Raw genomic sequence first — 22,221 nt, 5'->3', positions numbered from 1 at the left:
AGGTTTCTTCTTCTCCTGTCCCCTCCCAGGTTTCTTCTTCTCCTGTCCCCTCCCAGGTTTCTTCTTCTCCTGTCCCCTCCCAGGTTTCTTCTTCTCTTGTCCCCTCCCAGGTTTCTTCTTCTCCTGTCCCCTCCCAGGTTTGCTCTCCTGTCCCCTCCCAGGTTTCTTCTTCTCCTGTCCCCTCCCAGGTTTCTTCTTCTGCTGTCCCCTCCCAGGTTTCTTCTTCTCCTGTCCCCTCCCAGGTTTCTTCCTCTCCTGTCCCCTCCCAGGTTTCTTCCTCTCCTGTCCCCTCCCAGGTTTCTTCTTCTCCTGTCCCCTCCCAGGTTTCTTCTTCTGTCCTCTCCCAGGTTTCTTCTTCTCCTGTCCTCTCCCAGGTTTCTTCTCCTGTCCTCTCCCAGGTTTCTTCCTCACCTGTTCCCTCCCAGGTTTCTTCCTCACCTGTCCCCTCCCAGGTTTCTTCCTCTCCTGTCCCCTCCCAGGTTTCTTCCTCTCCTGTCCCCTCCCAGGTTTCTTCCTCTCCTGTCTCCCAGGTTTCTTCCTCTCCTTTCTCCTCCCAGGTTTCTTCCTCTCCTTTCTCCTCCCAGGTTTCTTCTCCTGTCCCCTCCCAGGTTTCTTCTCCTGTCCCCTCCCAGGTTTCTTCTCCTGTCCCCTCCCAGGTTTCTTCTTCTCCTGTCCCCTCCCAGGTTTCTTCCTCTCCTGTCCCCTTCCAGGTTTCTTCTCCTGTCCCCTCCCAGGTTTCTTCCTCTCCTGTCCCCTCCCAGGTTTCTTCCTCTCCTGTCCTCTCCCAGGTTTCTTCCTCTCCTGTCTCCTCCCAGGTTTCTTCCTGTCCTTTCTCCTCCCAGGTTTCTTCCTCTCCTTTCTCCTCCCAGGTTTCTTCTCCTGTCCCCTCCCAGGTTTCTTCTTCTCCTGTCCCCTCCCAGGTTTCTTCTTCTCCTGTCCCCTCCCAGGTTTCTTCTTCTGTCCTCTCCCAGGTTTCTTCTTCTCCTGTTCCCTCCCAGGTTTCTTCCTCACCTGTCCCCTCCCAGGTTTCTTCCTCTCCTGTCCCCTCCCAGGTTTCTTCCTCTCCTGTCTCCTCCCAGGTTTCTTCCTCTCCTGTCTCCCAGGTTTCTTCCTCTCCTTTCTCCTCCCAGGTTTCTTCCTCTCTTTTCTCCTCCCAGGTTTCTTCTCCTGTCGCCTCCCAGATTTCTTCTTCTCCTGTCCCCTCCCAGGTTTCTTCTTCTCCTGTCCCCTCCCAGGTTTCTTCTTCTCTTGTCCCCTCCCAGGTTTCTTCCTCTCCTGTCCCCTCCCAGGTTTCTTCTTCTCCTGTCCCCTCCCAGGTTTCTTCCTCTCCTGTCCCCTCCCAGGTTTCTTCCTCCTGTCCCCTCCCAGGTTTCTTCTCCTGTCCCCTCCCAGGTTTCTTCTCCTGTCCCCTCCCAGGTTTCTTCTTCTCCTGTCCCCTCCCAGGTTTCTTCTTCTCCTGTCCCCTCCCAGGTTTCTTCTTCTCCTGTCCCCTCCCAGGTTTCTTCTTCTCTTGTCCCCTCCCAGGTTTCTTCTTCTCCTGTCCCCTCCCAGGTTTGCTCTCCTGTCCCCTCCCAGGTTTCTTCTTCTCCTGTCCCCTCCCAGGTTTCTTCTTCTGCTGTCCCCTCCCAGGTTTCTTCTTCTCCTGTCCCCTCCCAGGTTTCTTCCTCTCCTGTCCCCTCCCAGGTTTCTTCCTCTCCTGTCCCCTCCCAGGTTTCTTCTTCTCCTGTCCCCTCCCAGGTTTCTTCTTCTGTCCTCTCCCAGGTTTCTTCTTCTCCTGTCCTCTCCCAGGTTTCTTCTCCTGTTCCCTCCCAGGTTTCTTCCTCACCTGTCCCCTCCCAGGTTTCTTCCTCTCCTGTCCCCTCCCAGGTTTCTTCCTCTCCTGTCCCCTCCCAGGTTTCTTCCTCTCCTGTCTCCCAGGTTTCTTCCTCTCCTTTCTCCTCCCAGGTTTCTTCCTCTCTTTTCTCCTCCCAGGTTTCTTCTCCTGTCCCCTCCCAGGTTTCTTCTCCTGTCCCCTCCCAGGTTTCTTCTCCTGTCCCCTCCCAGGTTTCTTCTTCTCCTGTCCCCTCCCAGGTTTCTTCTTCTCTTGTCCCCTCCCAGGTTTCTTCCTCTCCTGTCCCCTCCCAGGTTTCTTCCTCTCCTGTCCCCTCCCAGGTTTCTTCTCCTGTCCCCTCCCAGGTTTCTTCCTCCTGTCCCCTCCCAGGTTTCTTCTCCTGTCCCCTCCCAGGTTTCTTCTCCTGTCTCCTCCCAGATTTCTTCTTCTCCTGTCCCCTCCCAGGTTTCTTCTTCTCCTGTCCCCTCCCAGGTTTCTTCTTCTCCTGTCCCCTCCCAGGTTTCTTCTTCTCCTGTCCCCTCCCAGGTTTCTTCTTCTCCTGTCCCCTCCCAGGTTTCTTCTTCTCTTGTCCCCTCCCAGGTTTCTTCTTCTCCTGTCCCCTCCCAGGTTTGCTCTCCTGTCCCCTCCCAGGTTTCTTCTTCTCCTGTCCCCTCCCAGGTTTCTTCTTCTCCTGTCCCCTCCCAGGTTTCTTCCTCTCCTGTCCCCTCCCAGGTTTCTTCGTCTCCTGTCCCCTCCCAGGTTTCTTCCTCTCCTGTCCCCTCCCAGGTTTCTTCCTCTCCTGTCCCCTCCCAGGTTTCTTCCTCTCCTGTCCCCTCCCAGGTTTCTTCTCCTGTCCCCTCCCAGGTTTCTTCTCCTGTCCCTTCCCAGGTTTCTTCTTCTCTTGTCCCCTCCCAGGTTTCTTCTTCTGTCCTCTCCCAGGTTTCTTCCTCACCTGTCCCCTCCCAGGTTTCTTCCTCACCTGTCCCCTCCCAGGTTTCTTCCTCACCTGTCCCCTCCCAGGTTTCTTCTTCTCCTGTCCTCTCCCAGATTTCTTCCTCACCTGTCCTCTCCCAGGTTTCTTCCTCACCTGTCCTCTCCCAGGTTTCTTCCTCACCTGTCCCCTCCCAGGTTTCTTCCTCACCTGTCCCCTCCCAGGTTTCTTCCTCACCTGTCCCCTCCCAGGTTTCTTCCTCACCTGTCCCCTCCCAGGTTTCTTCCTCACCTGTCCCCTCCCAGGTTTCTTCCTCTCCTGTCCCCTCCCATGTTTCTTCCTCTCCTGTCTCCTCCCAGGTTCCTTCCTCTCCTTTCTCCTCCCAGATTTCTTCTTCTCCTGTCCCCTCCCAGATTTCTTCTCCTGTCCCCTCCCAGGTTTCTTCTCCTGTCCCCTCCCAGGTTTCTTCCTCTCCTGTCCCCTCCCAGGTTTCTTCCTCTTCTGTCCCCTCCCAGGTTTCTTCCTCTCCTGTCCCTTCCCAGGTTTCTTCCTCTCCTGTCCCTTCCCAGGTTTCTTCCTCTCCTGTCCCCTCCCAGGTTTCTTCCTCCTGTCCCCTCACAGGTTTCTTCTCCTGTCCCCTCCCAGGTTTCTTCTCCTGTCCCCTCCCAGGTTTCTTCTTCTCCTGTCCCCTCCCAGGTTTCTTCTTCTCTAGTCCCCTCCCAGGTTTCTTCCTCTCCTGTCCCCTCCCAGGTTTCTTCCTCTCCTGTCCCCTCTCAGGTTTCTTCTTCTCCTGTCCCCTCCCAGGTTTGCTCTCCTGTCCCCTCCCAGGTTTCTTCTTCTCCTGTCCCCTCCCAGGTTTCTTCCTCTCCTGTCCCCTCCCAGGTTGCTTCCTCTCCTGTCCCCTCCCAGGTTGCTTCCTCTCCTGTCCCCTCCCAGCTTGCTTCCTCTCCTGTCCCCTCCCAGGTTGCTTCCTCTCCTGTCCCCTCCCAGGTTTCTTCCTCTCCTGTCCCCTCCCAGGTTTCTTCCTCTCCTGTCCCCTCCCAGGTTTCTTCCTCCTGTCCCCTCCCAGGTTTCTCCTGTCCCCTCCCAGGTTTCTTCTCCTGTCCCCTCCCAGGTTTCTTCTTCTCCTGTCCCCTCCCAGGTTTATTCTTCTCCTGTCCTCTCCCAGGTTTCTTCCTCACCTGTCCCCTCCCAGGTTTCTTCCTCACCTGTCCCCTCCCAGGTTTCTTCCTCACCTGTCCCCTCCCAGGTTTCTTCCTCACCTGTCCCCTCCCAGGTTTCTTCCTCTCCTGTCCCCTCCCATGTTTCTTCCTCTCCTGTCTCCTCCCAGATTTCTTCTTCTCCTGTCCCCTCCCAGGTTTCCTCTCCTGTCCCCTCCCAGGTTTCTTGTTCTCCTGTCCCCTCCCAGGTTTCTTCTTCTCCTGTCCCCTTCCAGGTTTCTTCCTCTCCTGTTCCCTCCCAGGTTTCTTCCTCTCCTGTCCCCTCCCAGGTTTCTTCCTCTCCTGTCCCCTCCCAGGTTTCTTCCTCTCCTGTCCCCTCCCAGGTTTCTTCCTCTCCTGTCCCCTCCCATTGCTACTTCTGCACTGATGGACACTGATCCACCTCCCATTGCTACTCTCTACTCTTCTTCATCCGCATAACTCTTCACAGCGTTCCAATCCTTCACTGCTAACTCGTTTTCCGCTGCCTCCATATGTGGATTTTACTAACCCTTCTAGTCCATAGATACTTATTACTTCATATTTCCTGTATCCTTCTCTTTGCAAATTATGGCTTATTTACAGTGGAACTTCCGATGCCTCAGTGATAACCGGGCTGAGCTTCAGGTGTTGCTCTCCAGGTTTTCCCGTTTATGTTAGTTTACAAAATCTCAAATTACGCTCCACTGTTATCCATCCCATCTCGGGCTATGTTTTTTTATATTCATCAGATCCTTTTCCTAATGAAATCTTTAATAAGAGCGCACTTCTTATATGCACGGATAATCCATACCGTTAACTCTTTGTTCATACTTCGCTGCATTACACTGCAGGCTGTATCCACTTGCATAAGTGGTAACCAATCTGTTCTTTGTATATCTCTCCTCCTCGGGCATTATCTATTCCAAATGTTGCATTTCTGGTTTCTTTCTTACCTCCACCTCTAGTGTTACTTGGCGATTTTAATGCCCAACATTTCCTCTTTGAGGGGGGGGATTCTCACTGTGACTTCCCACAGCATTCAGTTGGAGGCTTTTCTTGCTTTCCCCCCCTCTCTCCATGTTTTAAATATGGGTACTCCCACCCATTTTGATCCTCATACTCATCCTCTCTTGCATTGATCTCTCTGTATGCACTTCAACTGTACTAGACTTCACCTGGTCCGGACTTGCATGACAGCAATCATTTTCTAATCATCCTTACTTTTCCTTCATATTCACCACCACCTTGTAGCCCACACTGGCAATTTGTCCTAGCAAATTGGGACCTTTACTCTCATCTAACTGCTTTTATTGAGGTTCCTTCTTCGTCCTCCATTGATGAGCTTTTACATCTCTTCTCGACCTCGGTTTTAACAGCAGCTTCACAATCTCTACCAGGTATTTTCAGAAGTGCGTGCCTTGGTGGTCTCCTGCTTGTGCTAGGGCAGTATGTTTGAAATGTGCTGCGTGGGGCAAGTACCAGTACAACAGAACCAGAGAGAGACTCCTTGATTTTAAGCAGAAGAGAGCGGTCACTTAGTGTCATCTGTGACGCTAAAAGCACTTGCTGGTGGGATTATTTTTTTTTACCATCACTTCTGCCTTCTCTATGAGTGCAGTCTGGAAAAAAATATGGCAACTATCCCGACTCGGCTAATGTTTTTTGGGTTTCTGGTGTTGATATCGCAAACCCTCTTGACGTTACCACAGAAATTAGTAATCATGTATGTATCTCTCAGGGGCTTCATCTATGCCCCTCATTTCGTTCCTCAAAGTCTGCCAGAGACTTAGCACCCTTAAGCTTTTCTTCTATCAGGGAAGAATCTTATAATGTGCCTTTTACATTTCTGGAACTGGAGACAACACTCTCAGCTTGCTGGTCATCTGCAGCAGGGCCTGATGACATTTATACTTGCATGTACCGCCCACAGGATGGGTATGGGGTGCATAATAAACATATTAAACTAAATGCTACAGCATTTACATCAGTCAGCCCTTGCAGTCGTCTTATTTGGTCACAAGAAGTTCTCCAGCTGTGGAAATCTACCATTGTTCTCTCTTACTGAAAACCAGGTACTACGGGGCATGATGCCTCCCACTATCGTCCCATTGCTCTTACCAGTGCAATTTGCAAGGTGATGGAACTTCTGGTAAATAGACGTTTGATGTGATATTTAGAAACACACAACAGTCTTTCCACTAGTTAACATGGCTTTCATAAAGGCTGTTTTACTACTGACCCTTTACTACGCTTGGATACTTATGTTCATAATGCCTTTGCCAGTAACTCGGTTATCACCATTTTTTTTTTTGACCTTGAGAAGGCATATGACACAAATTGGAGGTATAATATCTTGGCCCAGGCCCACTCCTTAAGCCTCCGAGGCAATCTACCATTTTTCCTTAAGAACTTCTTAACTTAAAGACATTTCCATGTTCGCGTTAATAATATCCTTTCCCTGGACATTGTCCAGGCTGAACGTGTCCCCCAGGGGTGTGTTCTGAGCACAATGTTTTTTCTCCTTGCTATAAATGATCTGGCCTCTATTCTTCCATCCAATCTTTCGTCATTGCTCTATGTTGATGACTTTGCTATAGCTTGTGCAGGCGCTGACTGTCACCTCACTTAGTTTCTCATCAGCATGCAATCAGCCATGTTTCCAATTGGACCACCAGGAGACTCCTGGGTTTAAATTTTCTAGTACTAAAACTCGCCAAATTATTTTCACTAGATGTTCTGTCATCTCTGATCATCCATTGTACCTGTATGGCTTGCTTATCCCAGAACGTGATACGGTACTTGCTCCCATCTTGTTCCTCATCCTCATATCTGACATAGACAAGGATGTCAGCCACAGCACCGTGTCTTCCTTTGCAGATGACACCCGAATCTGCATGACAGTGTCTTCCATTGCAGACACTGCAAGGCTCCAGGCGGACATCAACCAAATCTTTCAGTGGGCTGCAGAAAACAATATGAAGTTTAACGATGAGAAATTTCAATTACTCAGATATGGTAAACACGAGGAAATTAAATCTTCATCAGAGTACAAAACAAATTCTGGCTACAAAATAGAGCGAAACACCAACGTCAAAGACCTGGGAGTGATCATGTAGGAGGATCTCACCTTCAAGGACCATAACACTGTATCAATCGCATCTGCTGGAAAAATGACAGGATGGATAATGAGAACCTTCAAAACTAGGGATGCCAAGCCCATGATGACACTCTTCAGGTCACTTGTTCTATCTAGGCTGGAATATTGCTGCACACTAACAGCACCTTTCAAGGCAGGTGAAATTGCTGACCTAGAAAATATACAGAGAACCTTCACGGTGCGCATAACGGAGATAAAACACCTCAATTACTGGGAGCGCTTGAGGTTCCTGAACCTGAATGCCCTGGAATGCAGGCGGGAGAGATACATGATTATATACACCTGGAAAATCCTAGAGGAACTAGTACCGAACTTGCACACGAAAATCACTCACTACGAAAGCAAAAGACTTGGCAGACGATGCAACATCCCCCCAATGAAAAGTAGGGGTGTCACTAGCACGTTAAGAGACCATACAATAAGTGTCAGGGGCCCGAGACTGTTCAACTGCCTCCCAGCATACATAAGGGGGATTACCAACAGACCTCTAGCAGTCTTGAAGCTGGCACTGGACAAGCACCTAAGTCGGTTCCTGACCAGCCGGGCTGTGGCTCGTACGTTGGTTTGCGTGCAGCCAGCAGTAACAGCCTGGTTGATCAGGCTCTGATCCACCAGGAGGCCTGGTCACAGACCGGGCTGTGGGGGCGTTGACCCCCGGAACTCTCTCCAGGTAAACTCCAGGTCAGGTTTCTCGGCCTAATGTTTGACCGTAGGTTATCCTGGAAACCTCACATTACCTCTCTGAAGGCAATTTGTCACAGCCGGCTGAACCTCCTTAAAACCCTTGCTCATCTTTCATGGGTGGCTGATTGTAGGACTCTCCTCTGACTACATTCAGCCCTAATTTTATATTCAGCAGCCTCCCCTGCAACTCTCTCTAGCCTTAATCCCATCCATCACCAAGGATTACATTTATGCCTCGGTGCTTTTCGCTCTTCACTGGTTGAGAGCCTCTATGCAGAGGCGAATATTCCATCCTTGTCCAATCGCTGTGATGCTCATTGCCTTTGCTATTACGTTCGCTCTCATGAACTCTGCAATCTTTCCACATACAGGATAGTCACTGATGTTAGTAGACGTTCTTTATTTGTTCGTTGCCCCTGTTTACTCCATCCCTCTTCCCTTTGTCTACATTCGCTCTTATCTTTTCTTCAGTTACCACCTTTCTATGTTCATCTAGCATCTCGCTTTTCCCTACCTCTTGAGAAATTCTGACGGTTTGTGTCTGTTCTTTCCCACTGCTATGCGTGAAAGCCCAACTGCCTACGGTGACTTCTTGCTTTCTTTTTCTTAACCACTTTCGATCTCATTCTCATGCCATCGCAGTGTACACCGATGGTTCCAAGTCTTCTGATGGCGTCGGATATGCAGCATTGTTTCCGAACAGCATCGTGCGAGGGCATTTATTATCCCTGGCTAGCATTTTTATGGCTGAAATGTATGTCACACTAATCCATATTGTTTCTGTCACCATTTGTGGTCGTTTCAGACTCCCTTAGTGCTGTACTGGCTATACAAAAATTTGATACACCTTAATATTGTTTTTTGTTGGGTTCCCAGTCATGTTGACATACAGGGCAATAAACAGGAAGACACTGCTGTGCGGTCAGCAGTACATGACCTCCGTTTCATATAGAGGTAATTGTTATCCACCTTCGCACCCGTTGGCAACAACATTGGTCTGATCTGCTCCATAGTAAACTACATTCTATTAAACCGAGTATTAGTTTCTGGCCCTCTTCTTATTAGTGTCGAGGTTGGGAGACTATTCCCATCTTCACATCGGCCATACTCGTCATACTCATGGGTATCTCATGGAGAGGCGTCCTGTTCCACTCTGTGAAAATTGTCAGGTTCCAGTTTCTGTTAGCCACATTTTGTTGGACTGCCCACTATCAATGAGCATGCAGAATTTACCTCTGTTGTTGCCGCTCTGATGCTCTTTACCTTCCTTTCTTACTGATGGACCCTCCTTCAAGCCAGACTCTTTAATTGACTTTGACAGCAACTGATTTACTGCCAAACTCTAATGATGATGCCTCTGGTACTCCTCACAGCCCTTTCTATCTCAGTCTCCTGCTACCCTCTGCCCCTGCACTATCCATTGTCCCGCTGCACTCCAGGACCTAATAATCATCCCTCTCCCTCTTGCTAGCCAATACCCCTGCATCCTTTCCTGCCTGGCAGTCACTGTATGACCTTTGTAGGTTTAGTGCTTTTATTATAATTCACAATCAGTACCTCAAACCTTGGGCAGGTATTCTCAGAAATGCAAGCCTTGGTGGTTTCCTGCTATTCTCATGCGGTACGTTTGAAACGCGAGGCATGGAGCAGATAGTTACAAGAGCACCACAAAGTAACTCATTGATTTTAAGCAGACGAGAGCGGTCACTTGCCGTGTCATCCGTGAAGCTAATTGTACTTGTTGGCGGGATTATGTTTCTACCTCACTTCGGCTTCCTCTGTGAGTGCAGTCTGGAAAAATGTATGGAAACCGAGTGGCAAATACTCTCCAGACCCATCTTCCATTCTTCGGGTTGCCAGTGTCACCATAGCAAACCCTCTTGGAGTTGTCACTGAAATAGGTAATCATCTTGACCCCATCTCTCAGGGGCTCCATCCATGCCCCTCGTTTGTTTCCTCCAAGTCTGCCAGAGACTTAGTCTTTTCTTCTAGCAGAGTCTTATAATATGCCGATCATCGGCAGCTGGGCCTGATGACATTCATATTTGTATGCTCTAGCATTTACATCCATCAGCCCTTGCTATCCAATTACATCTATTTCATCTTATTTGGTCACAATGAGTTCTTCCCCAGCTATGGAAATCTGCCTTTAAATAAACTACGTACTTTGGGACATGATGCCTCCCACTATCATCCCATTGCTCTTACCAGTTCAGTTTGCAAGGTGATGGAACATCTGATAAATAGACGTTAGATGTGGTATTTAGAGACACACAATAGTCTCTCCACTAGTCAATATGGGTCTCGTAAGGGCTGTTCTACTATTGACCCCTTTGCCAATAACCACTTAGTTTTTAGTTAGTTTAATATGTTTATTATGCACCTCATACCCATCCTGTGGGCGGTAGTCAGAAGATTACAGAGGTACATAATGGGTCCAGGGACTGGACTCCAAAGGGCACCTAAAGTCAGTGCCTGACCAGCCGGGCAGTGGTTCGTACGTCGGGTTGCCTGCGCCCAACAGTAACAGCCTGGTTGATAAGGCCCTGATCTACCATGAGGCCTGGTCACAGACCTGTCCGGGGGGTCGTTGACCCCCAAAACCATCTCCAGGTATACTTTAGGTATACTTCCTCTAGCACTCCTCGTAGCCCTTTCTAAATCTCTCTTGTCCATTCCAGTCTTGCTACTGTATAATCCTGCACTATCCCCTGCCCCACTGCAATGTATGACCCTTGTAGGTTTAACGCATCTTTTTCATTATAATAATCATAAGCCTAGTTCCTTCTACTTTACTGTATGAAATAAGGAATAGTACAGCACTTGGTAGCAGTTCTAGCATTAGGGAAAAAGTTTGAGACTACTGTCAGTGTCAGAGTTGTCTGAGATACCAGACTCTACCACACGGAGGCTATGGAGTCGATGTGGGTTTAGTAACTGATGATGTCAGGAGGCATGCATATTACTGTCTAGGAAATCTGACACTTGGGGTTATTTATGTAGCAGAGGTTTTTATTGAAGTTACCTGCAATTATCAGGTGATTTTTATTAAGTGATTGTTATGTTTTGTAGGTTGTAATTTCAGCTGTCAGTGTTTTTGTCAGGTATTGTGTAAGTCGCAGTCAGTGTTCGTGTAAGGTATTGTGTAAGTCGCAGTCAGTGCTTGTGTAAGGTATTGTGTAAGTCGCAACAGCTGCTATGGATTAGTATTATTGACATTAATTTAAGCAAATATATATTCATTATATTCATCAGATCAGAGGTTACTTTATTTAATATCTTTATTGTGCTTCCTTACCTATCCTGTGGACGGTAGTTAAAAGATTACACAGGCACATAATGGGTCCAGGGACTTGTCCTCAACATTTCAGAAGCACTTAATGGGTTCAGGGACTGTACCTTAACATTTCAGAAGCACTTAATGGGTCCAGGGATTGGGCCACAAATTTTTGATAGCTAAACAAGTTACAATAGTAATGAACTATTTACATGTTTATATCTGCTTACAATAGTACTGGGTTATTTATGCAGACATGAATTATAGGTAGTAGGTTGGTAGACAGTAGCCGCCCAGGGAGGTACTACCGTCCTGCCAAGTGAGTGTAAAACGAAAGCCTGTAATTGCTTTACATGATGGTAGGATTGCTGGTATCTTTTATCTGTCTCATAAACATGCAAGATTACAGGTACGTTTTGCTACTTCTACTTACACTTAGGTCACACTGACCTAGGAAATGTACAGAGAACCTTCACGGCGCGCATAACGGAGATAAAACACCTCAATTACTGGGAGCGCTTGAGGTTCCTGAACCTGTATTCCCTGGAACGCAGGCGGGAGAGATACATGATTATATACAGCTGGAAAATCCTAGAGGGACTAGTACCGAACTTGCACACGAAAATCACTCACTACGAAAGCAAAAGACTTGGCAGACGATGCAACATCCCCCCAATGAAAAGCAGGGGTGTCACTAGCACGTTAAGAGACCATACAATAAGTGTCAGGGGCCCGAGACTGTTCAACTGCCTCCCAGCATACATAAGGGGGATTACCAACAGACCCCTGGCAGTCTTCAAGCTGGCACTGGACAAGCACCTAAAGTCGGTTCCTGATCAGCCGGGCTGTGGCTCGTACGTTGGTTTGCGTGCAGCCAGCAGTAACAGCCTGGTTGATCAGGCTCTGATCCACCAGGAGGCCTGGTCACAGACCGGGCCGCGGGGGCGTTGACCCCCGGAACTCTCTCCAGGTAAACTCCAGGTAAACACTACACATACACGTACATGTTCATTTATACACACTCGTCTGAGTTTTCTTTGATTTTATCTTAATAGTTCTTGATCTTATTACTTTTCCTTTTATATCCATGGGGAAGTGGAATAAGAATCTTTCCTCCGTAAGCCATGCGTGTTGTAAACGTCAACTAAAATCCCAGGAACAATGGGCCAGTAACCCCTTTTCCTGCAATAATTACTAAAAAGAAGAAAATTGTCAAAGTGGGAAGTCTGTGCGTGGATGTTGTGCAAATGATAGAGATAATTGTGGATGTTGTGAATGAGAAGCTGGATGTTCTGGCTTTAAGTGAAACAAAGCTGAAGGGGGTGGTAGAGTTTCAGTGGAGAGGAATAAATGGGATTAGGTCAGGGGTTTCAAATAGAGCTACAGAAGGAGTAGCAATAATGTTGAAGGATAACCTATGGCAGGAAAAGAGGGACTATAAATGTATTCGAAGATTATGTGGAGTAAAATAAAGGTTGGATGTGAAAAGTGGGTTATAGTAAGCATATATGCACCTGGAGAAGAGAGAAGTGGAGAGAGGAGAGAGAGATTTTGGGAAATGTTGAGTTAATGTGTGGGGAGTTTTGAACCAAGTGTGAGAGTAATGGTGGTTGGGGATTTCAGTGTTAAAGTGGGCAAAAATGTTGTGGAGGGAGTAGTAGGAAAATTTGGGGTGCCAGGGGTCAATGAAAATGGGGAGCCTTTAATTGAGCTTTGAGTAGGTTTGGTAACAAGTAATACATATTTTTGGAAGAAGAGGATAAATAAATATACAAGGTATGATATAGTGCATAATGAAAGTTTGTTAGATTATGTATTGGTGGATAAAAGGTTGATTGGTAGGCTCCAGGATGTACATGTTTATAGAGGGGCAACTGATATATCGGATCATTATTTAGTTGTGGCTACAGTTAGAGTAAGAGATAGATGGGAAAAGAGGAAGGTGGCAACAAGTAAGAGGGAGGTGAAAGTGTACAAACTAAGAGAGGAGGAAGTTCGGGTGAGATATAAGCAATTATTGGCAGAAAGGTGGGCTGGTGCAAGTATGAGTAGTAGGGGGGTTGAAGAGGGTTGGAATAGGTTTAAAAATGCAGTTTTAGAATGTAGGGCAGAAGTTTGTGGTTATAGGAGGGTGGGTGTAGGAGGAAAGAGGAGTGATTGGTGGAATGATGAAGTAAGGAGTGTGATAAAAGAGAAAAAGTTAGCTTATGAGAGATTTTTACAAAGCAGAAGTGTTATAAGAAAAGACGAGTATACGGAGAGTAAAATAAATGTGAAGAGAGTGGTGAGAGAGTACAAGAGGAGAGCAGATGATAGTGGGAGAGGCACTGTCAAGAAATTTTGCTGAAAATAAGAAAAAAAATTGGAGTGAGCTAAACAAGTTAAGAAAGCCTAAGGAACGAATGGATTTTTCGGTTAAAAAGAGTAGGGGAGTAATAGATGGGGAGATGAAGGTATTGGGTAGACGGTGAGAATATTTTGAGGAACTTTTAAATGTTGACAAAGAAAGGGAGACGGTAATTTCATGCACTGACTAGGGAGGTATACCATCTTTTAGGAGTGAAGAAGAGCAGGATGTGAGTATGGGGGAGGTGCGTGAGGCATTACATAGAATGAAAGGGGGTAAAGCAGCTGGAACTGACGGGATCATGACAGAAATGTTAAAAGCAGGGGGGGGGATATAGTGTTGGAGTGGTTGGTACTTTTGTTTAATAAATGTATGAAAGAGGGGAAGGTACCTAGGGATTGGTGGAGAGCATGTATAGTTTCTTTATATAAAGGGAAGGGGACTAAAGAGATTGTAAAAGTTATAGAGGAATAAGTTTACTGAGTATACCAGGAAAAGTGTATGGTAGGGTTATAATTGAAAGAATTAGAGGTAAGACAGAATGTAGGATTGCGGATGAGCAAGGAGGTTTTAGAGTGGGTAGGGGATGTGTAGATCAAGTGTTTACATTGAAGCATATATGTGAACAGTATTTAGATAAAGGTAGGGAAGTTTTTATTGCATTTATGGATTTAGAAAAGGTATATGATAGTGGATAGGGGAGCAATGTGGCAGATGTTGCAGGTATGTGGAATAATAGGTGGTAAGTTACTAAATGCTGTAAAGAATTTTTATGAGGATAATGAGGCCTAGGTTAGGGTAAGTAGAAGAGAGGGAGACTACTTCCCAGTAAAAGTAGGTCTTACACAGGGATGTGTAATGTCACCATTTTTGTGTAATACATTTGTAGATGGGGTTGTAAAAGAAGTAAATGCTAGAGTGTTCGGGAGAGGGGCGGGATTAAATTATGAGGAATCAAATACAAAATGGGAATTGACACAGTTACTTTTTGCTGATGATACTGTGCTTATGGAGGATTCTAAAGAAAAATTGCAAAGGTTAGTGGACGAGTTTGGGAGTGTGTGTAAAGGTAGAAAGTTTAAAGTGAACATAGAAAAGAGTAATGTGATGAGGGTATCAAATGATTTAGATAAAAATTGGATATCAAATTGGGGGGGAGGAGTATGTTTTCAGGAGTGAATGTTTTCAGATATTTGGGAGTTGACGTATTGGCGGATGGATTTATGAAGGATGAGGTTAATCATAGAACTGATGAAGGAGTGGTGCGTTGAGGTATATGTGGAGACAAAAAACGTTATCTATGGAGGCAAAGAAGGGAATGTATGAAAGTATAGTAGTACCAACACTCTTATATGGGTGTGAAGCTTTGGTTGTAAATGCTGCAGCGAAGAGGCGGTTGTAGGCAGTGGAGATGTCCTGTTTAAGGGCAATGTGTGGTGTAAATATTATGCAGAAAATTCGGAGTGTGGAAATTAGGAGAAGGTGTGGAGTTAATAAAAGTATTAATCAGAGGGCTGAAGAGGGGTTGTTGAGGTGGTTTCGTCATTTAGAGAGAATGGATCAAAGTAGAATGACATGAGATTATAAATCTGTTGGGGAAGGAAGGCGGGGTAGGGGTCGTCCTCGAAAAGGTTGGAAGGAAGAGGGTGAGGGAGGTTTTGTGGGCGAGGGGCTTGGACTTCCAGCAAACGTGCGTGAGCGTGTTCGATAAGAGTAAATGGAGACGAATGGTATTTGGGGCCTGATGAGCTGTTGGAGTGTGAGCAGAGTAATATTTAGTGAAGGGATTTAGGGAAACCAGTTATTTTTACATAGCCGGATTTGAGTCCTGGAAATGGGAAGTACAATGCCTGCACTCTAAAGGAAGGGTTCGGGATATTAGCAGTTTGGAGGAATATGTTGTGTATCTTTATAGGTATATGCTTCTAAACTATTGTATTCTGAGCACTTCTGTAAAAACAGTGATTGTGTGAGTGAGGTGAAAGCGTTGAATGATGGAAGTGTTTTCTTTTTTGGGATTTTCTTTCATTTTGGGTCACCCTGCCTCGGTGGGAGACGGCCAATTTGTTAAAAAAAATGAATTAGGTCACAAAAATATTTTATTAAAATATGCTTGTAAACATTTTTAAATGATTATGCTTCATTTATAGTGGGAAAAGTCAGGGTATTATTCACAATAGTTGGTAATATACCACAGTGGATAAAATACTTCGTCATTTCTGGAACATTTCTGAGTCACTTGTCTCTAAATTCATCAATTTTATCGTATTCCAGTATATAATGACGCAAGGTGTGACAATTGTTAATCTGGTAAAGTTTACTAGTTTGGTCTACATAATGATAATTAATAATAATAATAACTGTAATAATTTCTACAGGTATATGATACAACTTAAAGACCATAGCTGACATCAGAGACATACTATATATAGAAAGCCCCTGGTTATGCAGAGCATTTCGGGCATCTTAGGTTAATCTTGTCCCCCAGGATGTGACCCACACCAGTCGGCTAACACCCTGGTACCTACTGGCTGTTAGGTGAACAAGGACAGCAGGTGTAGGGAAACATGCCCAATGTTTTCATCCGCACCGAGGATCGAACCACGGACACTGTGTGTGAGAACAGTTTGCTACCAACCGTGGTGGTGATTTAACCTCTCAGTGATACTGGTAACCCAGCCTATAATATGAACACAGCTGAATTCACTTGTATTGTAAATAACTGTACCACCACCACCTTTTTTGTTAGGCCTATAGTTATGAAAAGTTGTGAACCCAGGTATGTTGAACATGTTGGTGTAGTGCTTCACTCAGATCTCAGTTTGTATAATAGAGAAAATGGTATTTAGAAATTCAAGTTATGCCATGACATCACCATTGTTTACTTGGTGACTTGGTGTTGTCAGGGAAGATACTTAATAATAAATATGTTTATTTCTACAAGTACATGTACAAGGTATACAGTCCTAGCCGATATCAATGACATACTACTATAAAGAAAACCCCTTGTTATGCTGAGCATTTCGGGCAAATAAGGTCAATTTTGTCCTAGGATGTGAACCATACCCTCACACACTGAGGGTATGAGGTGAGTGCACTAAGAATCGAGCTACGGGACAGTTACCTTTGTTAAGAACAGCTACAGCAGTGTTTGCTGTACAGTATTTGCACTTATTGTCAGTAAGCTGTTGCTTACTTATTTTTCCTTTCAGAGGTTAAGTTCTGGGTCGATGTTTTTTATTCTGAATAATGAAGGTAGCTACACTAGGTAAGAAAAATGTCTGTGTAAAAATCCAGAGTCAGTGTATGGATATGTACACAAGCATGTGCAAATGAGGTTATAACATTATATAAGTAGGTTAACACTAATATTAATTTTAGCTAGGTCATGTATGTAGGTTAATTGTTTTTACGATATAATGCAGATTTCAATCAAATGTGGCAAAACCAGTTGAAGATTGTGTATATAAAACAAACACTTAGGATAACCCAGAAACGTCATTATAGGCCTTGCTTGTTTTGCTTTGTTGTCTCAAAATAAACAAAGCGAAACCGAAATATTTGGATCCATCCTGTACCATTATCAAGCACTGTGGGAACAGAAATGCGACTAATCCTGCAGTTGAAGAAGACAGGGCCGTGATCTCGCCGGCCTCAAGAACCCATCCACTGCATTCCTGAAATAGATAAAAAAATTAAATTATGATTCAATACTGACTTTCAGAATGTAAATATAACGCCTCGGGAAATCACTCACATATGCAATACATCGCCATATAAATTTTTTCGAGCCTAAAGCATGACCCATAGAGATTAAACACCTTCGTGAAAACTATGTATACAAGATATATATATATATATATATATATATATATATATATATATAATATATATATATATATATATATATATATATATATATATATATATATATATATATATATATATATATATATGTGTGTGTGTGTGTGTGTGTATAATATGCCGAATAGGTAAAACTTGCTATTTTAGTAGCAACGCTCTTGCCGAATTAGGCAAGCGAAAATTTGTGTATGCAATAATTTCGCAAAAATCATTGACCCTACCAAAAAAAATATTTCATTGTGTTTATTTATTATTAAATTATTGTAAACCTTACCTATGTAAAATATATTTAGTTGGATTAGGCTAAATTGCACTTGTTATAATACGGTTAGGCAAGTTTCCTGGAATATACCTGGAGAGGGTTTCGGGGGTCAACGCCCCCGCGGCCCGGTCAGAGACCAGTCCTCGTGGTGGATCAGGATCTGATCAACCAGGCTGTTACTGCTGGCCGCACGTAAACTGATGTACGAACCACAGCCCCGCTAGTCGGGTACTGACTTTAGGTGTCTGTCCAGTGCCTTCTTGAAGACAGCCAGGGGTCTATTGGTAATCCCCCTTATGTTTGCTGGGAGGCAGTTGAACAGTTTTTGGCCCCTGACACTTACTGTGCTCTCTGTGTACTCGTGGCGCCCCTGCTTTCATTGGGGGAATGTTGCATCGTCTGCCGAGTCTTTTGCTTTCATAGGGAGTGATTTTCATGTGCAAGTTTGGTATTAATCCTTTTAGGATTTTCCAAGTGTGTATTATCATGTATCTCGCCTGCGTTCCAGGGAATACAAATCAAGGGACTTCAACCGTTCCCAGTAATTTAGGTGCCTTATCGTACTTATGTGTGCCGTGAAAGTTCTTTGTACACTCTCCAGGTCAGCAATTTCTCCTACCTTGAAGGAGGCAGTTAGTGTACAGCAGTATTCCAGCCTAGATAGAACAAATGATTTGAAAACACTCATCATAGGCTTGGCGTCCCTCATTTTTCTAGCAGATGCGATAGATGCAGTGTTGTGGTCTTCGAAGGCGAGATTCTCTGACATGATCACTCCCATGTCCTTCACATTACTTTTTCGCTCTATTGTGTGGTTAGAATTTGTTGTATACCCTGATAGTTTTAATTTTCTTAAGTTTTCCATATCTGAGTAGTTGAATTTTCTCTTCATTTAATTTTTGAGTAGCCCATCTGGAGATTTGGTTGATACCCACTTGGAATCTTGCGGTGTCTTCGATGGATTCGGGTGTCATTTGCCAAGGAAAACATGGAGCTATAGCTTACATCTGTCTGTCAGATATGAGGATGAGGAATAGGTTGGGAGTAAGTATTGTGCCTTGTGGTTAGTTTTTTTTAGTTTAATATCTTTATTATGCACCCTATACCCATCCTGTGGGCGGTAGACAAAAGATTACATAGGTACATAATGGGTACAGGGACTGGACCCCAAAGTTATGATAGATAGCTGAACTAGTTACAAAGGTAATGAACTCCAGGTAGATCTGGTCACAATCATGGCAAGTTACAAAGGTAATGAATCAGCCTCACTCCTATACATGGTTACAGTCATGAACAAATTACTACAAAGTAATGAGCCACTGACATATGCACACGAGCGTACAAATATATGCATACACACAAGCATGCATGCACACACACACACACACACACACACAGCAGATATGTTGTGCGTGCCACTTACCACAATCTTCAACACATCCCTGGAAACTGGGCAACTACCTGAGGTATGGAAGACGGCAAATGTAGTTCCCATTTTTAAAAAAGGAGACAGAAAAGAGGCACTAAACTATAGACCTGTGTCATTGACGTGTATAGTATGCAAAATTATGGAGAAGATTATCAGGAGGAGAGTGGTGGGGCACCTGGAACGGAACAGGAGTATAAATGCCAACCAGCACGGATTCACGGAAGGCAAATCCTGTGTCACAAACCTTCTGGAGTTTTATGATAAAATAACAGAAGTAAGACAAGAGAGAGAGGGGTGGGTTGATTGCATCTTCTTGGACTGCAAGAAGGCCTTTGACACAGTTCCTCATAAGAGATTAGTGCAGAAGCTAGAGCATCAGGTGCATATAACAAGAAGGGCACTGCAATGGATCAGAGAATACCTGACAGGGAGGCAACAACGAGTCATGGTACGTAATGATGTATCACAGTGGGCACCTGTGACGAGCGGGGTCCCACAGGGGTCGGTCCTAGGACCAGTGCTATTTTTGGTATATGTGAACGACATGACGGAAGGGTTAGACTCAGAAGTGTCCCTGTTTGCAGATGATGTGAAGTTAATGAGAAGAATTAAATCTGATGAGGACCAGGCAGGACTTCAAAGAGACCTGGACAGACTGGACACCTGGTCCAGCAAATGGCTTCTCGAATTTAATCCTGCCAAATGCAAAGTCATGAAGATAGGGGAAGGGCACAGAAGACCACAGACAGAGTATAGGCTAGGTGGCCAAAGACTGCAAACCTCACTCAAGGAGAAAGATCTTGGGGTGAGTATAACACCGAGCATGTCTCCGGAAGCACACATCAATCAGATAACTGCTGCAGCATATGGGCGCCTGGCAAACCTGAGAACAGCATTCCGATACCTTAGTAAGGAATCATTCAAGACACTGTACACCGTGTATGTCAGGCCCATACTGGAGTATGCAGCACCTGTTTGGAACCCGCACTTGATAAAGCACGTTAAGAAACTAGAGAAAGTACAAAGGTTTGCGACAAGGTTAGTTCCAGAGCTAAGGGGAATGTCCTATGAAGAAAGATTAAGGGAAATCGGCCTGACGACACTGGAGGACAGGAGGGTCAGGGGAGACATGATAACGACATATAAAATACTGCGTGGAATAGACAAGGTGGACAAAGACAGGATGTTCCGGGGAGGGGACACAGAAACAAGAGGCCACAATTGGAAGTTGAAGACACAAATGAGTCAGAGAGATAGTAGGAAGTATTTCTTCAGTCATAGAGTTGTAAGGCAGTGGAATAGCCTAGAAAATGACGTAGTGTAGGCAGGAACCATACACAGTTTTAAGACGAGGTTTGATAAAGCTCATGGAGCGGGGAGAGAGAGGGCCTAGTAGCAACCGGTGAAGAGGCGGGGCCAGGAGCTAGAACTCGACCCCTGCAACCACAAATAGGTGAGTACAAATAGGTGAGTACATACACACACACACACACATACACACACACACACACACACACACACACACACACACAGTAATGCATTATTTACAGCTAGCAAAGTCAGGGTATTTCTCCAGAATGGTCTGTAATATACCACTGTGGATAAAATACTTTGCCATTTCTTGAACATTTCTGAGTGAGTTGTCTCTAAATTCATTAATTTGATCACACTCCAGTACATAATGACGCAAGGTGTGACAATAGTCCATCTGGCAAAGTATACATTTCGTTTGGTCTACATCTTGTGGAACAGAGCTTTTCGCCGTAGCTGCCTCGGACTTTACTCTGATTACTATTACTCTGTGTTCTATTTGTTAGGAAGTCATAGATCCATCTACCAACTTTTCCTGTTATTCCTTTATCACACATTTTTTGCTCTGTTACACGATGGTCACACTTGTCGAAGGCTTTTGCAAAGTCTCTGTATACTACATCTGCATTTTGTTTATCCTCTATAGCAGCCAGGACCTTGTCATAGTGGTCCAGTAGTTGGGACAGGCAGGCACAACCTGTTCTAAATCCGTGTGGTGTAACTAATGGGTGTGGTTGGCGATCCTGCTTCTAAGAACCCTTTCACAGATTTTTATGATAAGGGATGTTAGTGCTATCGAGCTGTAGTTCTTTGCAATTGCATTACTGCCCCCTTTGTAGAGTGGGGCTATGTTGTTTTTAGTGAGTGTGGGATGACCCCTGTGTCCATGCTGTCTCCATAGAATGCTGAAAGCACATGACAGGGTCTTCTTGCAGTTCTTGATGAACACGGAGTTTCATGAATCTGGGCCTGGGGGCAGAGTGCATGGGCATGTCATTTCTTGCCTTTTCAAAGTCCTGTGGAATTAAGATAATATCAGAGATTTTTGAGATGACCAAATTTTGAGTCTCGTTCATAAAAAAATCATTTAGATTGTCGACCCTTAGTCTGGGCAGCGGCTCGCTGAACATTGAGTCATATTGGGACTTTAGTATCTCATTTCTTAGCTGTCATCTGTGTATATCCCATCTCGCCTAAGCAGAGGCCCAATACTTGATGTTTTCCCTTAGATTTGGCATAAGAGAAGTTTTTTTCAGTTTTCTTTATGGCTTTTAGTTCTGAGATTCTTGTCTCCTGTAATATTCCTTCAGCTTAGGTTCGATATTTACTATTTCACTGACCAGTACCTCCCTTCGAATTTCTGATATATTGACCCCTCACAGTAGCTCTGTGATTCTTCACCTTCGTCTGTATAGGGAGCGTCTCTCCCTTTCTAGTTTACATCTTTCCTTTTCTTAATGTAATGTGCCTTGAGCAGACCTCAAGAAGCAGTTAATTTTTTCTAGGCAAAGGTTCTGATCCGTATTGTTTAGGATATCTCCCCAGCTTGTTTCATATAGGACATGGATGACTTGTTCCCATTGTATGTTTTTGTTATTGAAGATTAATTTTGTGAAGACACCCTCTTGAGTGATCACATTTTGCTGGTCAGGAGCCCTGTGCATACATGTCTGTATCTCTGTTATGTTGTGATCTGAGTGTATTGTCGCTGATACGGTTATGTTACGTATCAGATGGTCATTGTTAGTGAAGACTATGTCCAGCACATTTTCTAGTCTTGTAGGTTTAAGGTGAATTTAGTGCAGAGATTTAATAGCTCATATGTGTGTGAATTTTCATCTGAGCTGCCTCCTGGGGTGATCTCTGCTAAAATATTTGCTACACTCCTCCATTTTAGGAGTCTCAAGTTGAAATCTCCCAATAGCAAGATGTTTGGGGCAGGAGTTGGGAAATTTTCCAGACAGTCAA

At 44.9% G+C, this 22,221-nt stretch overlaps 1 protein-coding gene across 1 annotated transcript in view; it reads right to left on the bottom strand.

Moving 5' to 3' along the window:
- Positions 1-15,468: 15,468 nt before the first annotated feature.
- The window catches only part of LOC128696518 (uncharacterized), a 43,427-nt gene continuing 36,674 nt past the window's right edge, over positions 15,469-22,221 (bottom strand). Inside the window, exon 3 of the mRNA XM_053787796.2 lies at positions 15,469-17,064. Within this exon, the coding sequence (XP_053643771.2) occupies positions 16,998-17,064 (67 nt within the window). The 3' untranslated portion in view covers positions 15,469-16,997. The remainder of the gene's footprint in view (positions 17,065-22,221) is intronic.

Source organism: Cherax quadricarinatus, unplaced genomic scaffold, assembly GCF_038502225.1.
Source record: "Cherax quadricarinatus isolate ZL_2023a unplaced genomic scaffold, ASM3850222v1 Contig842, whole genome shotgun sequence".
NCBI lineage: Eukaryota > Metazoa > Arthropoda > Malacostraca > Decapoda > Parastacidae > Cherax > Cherax quadricarinatus.
The sequence above is the reverse complement of the archived record's forward strand: the minus strand, read 5'-3'. Positions and strand labels throughout refer to the sequence as shown.